This window comes from Musa acuminata, chromosome BXJ2-8 (genome assembly GCF_036884655.1).
Source record: "Musa acuminata AAA Group cultivar baxijiao chromosome BXJ2-8, Cavendish_Baxijiao_AAA, whole genome shotgun sequence".
Classification (NCBI taxonomy): Eukaryota; Viridiplantae; Streptophyta; class Magnoliopsida; order Zingiberales; family Musaceae; genus Musa; species Musa acuminata.
This window is the reverse complement of record NC_088345.1, coordinates 34,975,500-34,981,366: the sequence shown is the minus strand read 5'-3', so window position 1 is coordinate 34,981,366 and position 5,867 is coordinate 34,975,500. Positions and strand designations below refer to the sequence as shown.

At 48.0% G+C, this 5,867-nt stretch overlaps 1 protein-coding gene across 1 annotated transcript; it reads left to right on the top strand.

The window, feature by feature from the left end:
- The first annotated feature begins 767 nt into the window (after positions 1–767).
- Positions 768–2,971, top strand: LOC135619399 (pentatricopeptide repeat-containing protein OGR1, mitochondrial-like). The gene has a single exon (XM_065121381.1). It carries the CDS (start codon positions 888–890, stop codon positions 2,637–2,639), a length of 1,752 nt encoding a protein of 583 aa, XP_064977453.1. The 5' UTR covers positions 768–887; the 3' UTR covers positions 2,640–2,971.
- The last annotated feature ends 2,896 nt before the right edge of the window (positions 2,972–5,867 follow it).

Below are 5,867 nucleotides of genomic sequence, written 5' to 3'. Positions count from 1 at the left end.
TCTTTTAATCGATTGGTTTGCTAATCATCGAAATGATGGTGGTGTGATGATATAAAACGAGCAATCTTAAAGCTTTTGGCATGGCCTTGAGATTGCAGAACATGCTTCCCTCGTCTTCATTCATGCTCTCCTCTCAATAAAACCGTTATATAAGCATCTTTTTGAAATACAAAATATTCTTCATACGTTTAATTACTTGGGGCGGGAGTTTGAAATGTATGATGTTCACTCTTTGAAACATTTGTTTAGGTTGATTGAATTGGGAAAATTGAAATGGAAGAATTTATTACTCTTGAACAAAGATATATTAATAACAATAAAATATTCATATAGTGAATCCTGGGTGGACATTACGAGTCTTTCTGCCACACGATAGATAGCCCGTTGGAGTGGGGATGAACATGATTCAAATCGAATTGAAATCGAATCAGTTCGAAATCAGAAACAAAGACAATTAAATTTTGATGCCTACAAATTAGAACTGGAATCGGTGATTTCACACCCGGATAAATATGACAAAAAGTAATAGTAAATTATAGATAAGTTTCATGATGTAATAGTTAGTAATTTAGATTTAAATCCTAATGACTTGCGTTTGAATCTTTGTGGAGTAATTTTTTTTTTTTATCAATCAAGACCAATAAATCAAATCAGAATCTGAACCCTACGTCATAATCATGTGGATTCGATCGAGGACAAAGAACTGATCCAGTTCGGATCCCACTAGGGTCCCTTTATCTTATTAATGGATTCGGATTCGGATCTAAATAGGGTCCGGTAAAATTTTGGCGAATTGGATCCAATTATCCGGATGAAGTCCATCGGCCACCAAGAGAATCCACAACACAAAAACTTTGGACGGGCGACATGGAGCGCTACGACGTGATATGGCGGCGGAGGCTCACCTGGGGTGGCTGTTGGGCCGAGGAGCCACCTTCGGCCACATCAAGCAGCTGCACGCGAACCTCCTCACCACCGGCCTTTTCCGCCGCTCCCCTCCCCTGCGCACCACATTCCTCGAGCTCTGCGCCCTCTCCCAGTTCGGCGACCTCGCCCACGCCCTCGCCGCCTTCCGCTCCATCCCCCACCCCGCCACCACCACCAACGACTGGAACGCCGTCATCCGCGGCATCGCCGCCGGTCCCGACCCTTCCGGCGCCTTCGCCCTCTTTGCCCGCATGCTCTCCCTCGCCTCCCCGCGCCCTGACGCACTCACCCTCTCCTTCGCCCTCCGCGCCACCTCCCGTTCCTCCGCCCTCCCCGCTGCCCTTCAGCTCCACGCCCTCACCCTTCGCTTCGGTCTCGTCGCCGACGATCGTCTCGTCACCACCCTTCTCGACGCCTATGCCAAGTGCTCCGCTCCCGAGGCTGCCCTCCAGGTGTTCGACGAGATGCCCTTACGCGACGTCGCCACCTGGAACGCCCTCCTCACGGGCCTTGCCCTCGGCCCCCACCCCCATACCGCTCTTGCCCTCTTCCACCGGATGGTCTCCTCCTCCCTTCCCGATCGCGAGACTCCCAACGAGATTACCGTTGTCGCCGCCGCGTCTGCCTGCGCACAGCTTGGCTCCGCCCGGGATGCCACCGCCATCCACGACTTTGCCCGGCGGCGTGGCCTCGACGCCGATGTCCGCGTCCGCAATGCCCTAGTGGACGCCTACGCCAAGTGCGGCGCCCTGGACCGGGCGCTTGACGTCTTCCGCTCCACCCGCTCCAAGACCCTCGTCTCCTGGAACGCCGCTCTCATGGCCCTCGCTATGCACGGCCGCGGCGCCCTCGCGCTCCGCCTCTTCGAGACCGAGATGCTCCGCTCCACCGTCGCCCCAGACGCCGTCACCTATCTCGCCGTCCTCTGCGGCTGCGTCCATGCCGGCCTCGTCGAGGACGGCCTCCGTATCTTCTACTCCATGCGTGGCGTCCGCCCCACGGCTAAGCACTACGGCGCCGTCGTGGACCTCCTCGGCCGGGCGGGCCGCTTGTCGGAGGCGCGCGACCTCGTCGACGCCATGCCCATGGCGCCGGACGTCGTACTCTGGCAGACGCTGCTGGGCGCGGCCCGCTCCCACGGCGACGTGGCCCTCGCAGAGCAAGCCGCCCGCAAGCTGGCGGAGATGGGCTCCAAAGGGTGCGGCGACTACGTGCTTCTCTCCAATGTGTACGCCGCCAAGGCCCGGTGGGGCGACGTGGGCCGCATCCGCAACACCATGCAGGGCAACGACGTGCGCAAGGTCCCAGGGTTCAGCTACACCGAGGTGGACGGCGCGCTGCACCGGTTCCTGAACGGCGACAGAGAGCACGAGCAGTGGAGGAAGATCTACCGGACATTGGAGGAGGTGGAGGCGAGGATCAGGGCGCTGGGGCACGTGCCGGAGACGGCCCACGTGCTACACGACATCGAGGAGGAGGACAAGGAGCGGGCGCTGTACCAGCACAGCGAGAAGCTGGCGATGGCGTTCGGGATCGCGGCGACGCCCGCGAGGGCGCCGATCCAGGTGATCAAGAACCTGCGCATCTGCGGCGACTGCCACGCCGCCGCCAAGCTCATCTCCAGGGCGTACGGCCGGGTGATCACGGTCCGCGACCGGGCCAGGTTTCACCGGTTCGAGGGCGGGGAGTGCTCCTGCGGAGATTACTGGTGAGCCAGCGACGTTAACACACGGGACAGCTCCTGTTGGTCCAGAGTTGCTGACCATGGTCTTCTCCTCCACTAATTGCGAGCACATCTTTCACCTCATTCTTGGACGATCAAGAATAGAGTTGGACCGGAGGGAGGGAAGCGAACTGCGCTCCTGAAGTGGAAGAGAGGGGGTGGAAATCTATATGTAGGTGGATAGGGTTGAGTGAGTAGGAAGACTGACAACAGAGGAAAGCAGGAAGAAATACTCTATTTATCCGTATCAAATCGAGGAGATAATGTTGATTAACTCACCAAATCATGTGGAGGGAAGGTTAAAGTCGTGCATTCAAATTCTTCTTGATATTGTTTTAGGATAATTTATCAAAAAAAAAAAAAAAAAAGCTCGTAGTCGTTTTTATCAGATGGCGCCCTAAGTTATCCCAATTTGAGAATTTACCAGATAATGTTTTTTGTGTTTATGTACATCTCTGTTTTACCCTTCTAATGTCAACAAATGTTTTTTCCCAAATTCTCAAATCGATTCAGGTGAATTGGTTCGGGTTAAAGTTTCGTGAACCCTCCTCGTGAAATCATCTGCCTCGCCTTTCTCGTCCTCGTCCTCCTCTCTATGTTTTAACTATTATTATCTCCTAGTCTTAGTCTCTCCTTCTCCAACACCCCTGGGCTCTCCTCCAAGTGAACAATTTCTTCATAATTTGCTCGTCCACTCAAAACCTCATCTTTCCATCCTCTGTATTTCTTTTCACCTATCCCGTATCTTCTCTATCTCTAAGGATAGCATCTTCAATGTCGATCCTACTGCCCTCCCCCCTGCCTCGATGTTGGTTGCTTTTTGATTTGGTATCAGATGAAGATTGTCAGCGCTGTTTTCTTATTGTCCCTATTAGTCCTTCCAAACGTCTAACATAGTTTGTTGCGATCGTTTTATGTGACTCGAATAGGCTAGCGAAAGGTGGTGGTCTAACATTGGAGATGGTGACGATTGTGCCATGATTCCCAACTCGAACTACATGGTGCAACTCGACAAGATCTCGTCCCATACCTAACCCGTCAATGAGATCCTTCTTTCTGCTTGTAGCTCGAAATTGTTCCTCATCCTATGTTGTAATGGAAATAAAGCATTTGTAAATTGAAGTTTGGCACTACTTATGAATCATGGAACTAATGAAATAATGCTCCTTTATCCTCAAATTCTCACCCAAATTCCCCTCAATGAGATCGTCTCAGATCCAAATTATTGGTGTCATCGACAATTTTATCTCTTTGTATCTTTATCCTTATAGCTCGAAATTGTTCCTCATCCTATGTTGTAATGGACATAAAGCATTTGTAAATCGAAGTTTGGCACTAGGTATGAATCATGGAACTAATGAAATAATGTTCCTCAAACATCAAATTCTCACCCAAATTCCCAAACAACTTTACAATTGTAGATCCATATATTTATGAATTTTAGGGTGATTTAAGAGTATTTATATAAGTTTATATATTTTTTATATTAAATCTATAATATAAGTGTAATTAAGTTCATTTCCAAAATAAAGTTTATTAGAATCTCCAACTTTCACCATAAAAGCTCAATATAATATTTGTTGAATCTCTATTTTGATGATAAAATCAATTGGTGAATTAATGATCTAATTAATGTGTTGAGATAAGTGATACATGATTAACTACGATCATGAAAATGATGAAACAATTAAAGTAGAATCGAAGTTGGGCCGGAATCAATGATCGGGCATCGGGCCGGATGAATCAAGGGCTATACTGAAGGCTCGTCGATGTAGTGAAAGCTCGTTGGGAGTTTGTCGAAAGCTCACCAAGAGTTCGTTGAAAGCTTGTTGAAGGTTTGCTGAAAGCTCACCAGAGGTTCATTGGGAGTTCGTCGAAAGCTTGTTGAAGGTTTGCTGAAAGCTCACCAGAGGTTCACTGGGAGTTCGTCGAAAGCTCGTTGGAAGATTACCGGAAGTTCGTCGGAAGTTCACTGAGAGTTCAGTTGAACCATCAACGTGCAGGACAACTTATATTACAACGTTCAGTTGAGAGTTCGTCGACAACTTTTAGCCTTAACTATCGTAGTTAGGATTTTAATTTGAGTTAGTTGTGGGAGAAATCCTACTAACTCAATTAGGGGCCAACTGGGTCTTTAACAAGGTTGAATTGGGCCGGTTAGATAGCTCATTCAACCACTTAGAGCCACGTTAGGCTGTGGCACCACCTAGATTGGGTGGTGGTACCACTTGAGGCTCGGCCTCCCAAGTGGTCTAGATAATGGTACCGCCCAAACTAGGCGGTGGTACTATCGACAGTTATTGTTGTTAGGTGGTGGAACCGTCATAGCCCGATCTTTGAGGCTCTGTCAAGCGGTAGTACTGCCCAGACTAAGCGGTGGTACTGTCCAATAATGGCGGTGGTACCGCCAGTAGTCTGGAAATATAGGATGAGACACTTTTTGGCTCAATTTTTGAAGCTATTGGGGCTATAAACATCCCATTCTTTCCTACATGAGAGAGCACAAAAGTGTGAACAAACATCCCATTCTTTCCTCCTCCCTTTCTAGTTTTGTGATCATTCAAGAGAGGTGTGAGGCTCGTAAGGGTTGTCTCTTAAACCCGTGAAAATGAGAAAGTGTTGTAAGAGGGTGGTTGATTTTTGCCCATTGATGGAAGACCATTAGTGGACGCCGGTGGCCTCAATGGAGGAGGAATCAGAAGTAGATATAGGTTATGACGATCGAACCACTATAAATTCGGTGTGCTTTCTTTCTGTGCGATTTCTTTTATGATTTTCATTCTCATCACTCACTGATTTACTTGCTTACTGCCCTCAATCACTTACGAACATTTTCTAGTTGAAACGCTTTTTCAGATACAAGCTTTATCAAACAAATATTTATGAATCGACGTCATATTTATCGAAAGCACTAATTCACCCCTCTTCTTAGTGCTAACTTGATCCTAAGTATCAAAGCAAGGTTACTCTCTATTTGTTTTAAAAACCCAAGAGAGATGACTTTTGTTGACAATCAAGAGGGACTTTATATCACTCGTCCTCCTATATTCAATGGCACGGGCTACACTTATTTGAAAACTAGGATGAGAATTTTCTTGCTTTCTATGGATTTTGAATTGTGGAACATTATTGAAAACAATTTTGAGAAGTCTTTCAAACCAATGAATATATGAAATGATTTGGACAAAAAGACCTCCTTAAATGCTAAAGCGATGAA

Bases quoted from the DNA above. Each gene is read 5' to 3' on its own strand.
- LOC135619399 (XM_065121381.1), top strand. From the start codon at position 888: ATGGCGGCGGAGGCTCACCTGGGGTGGCTGTTGGGCCGAGGAGCCACC.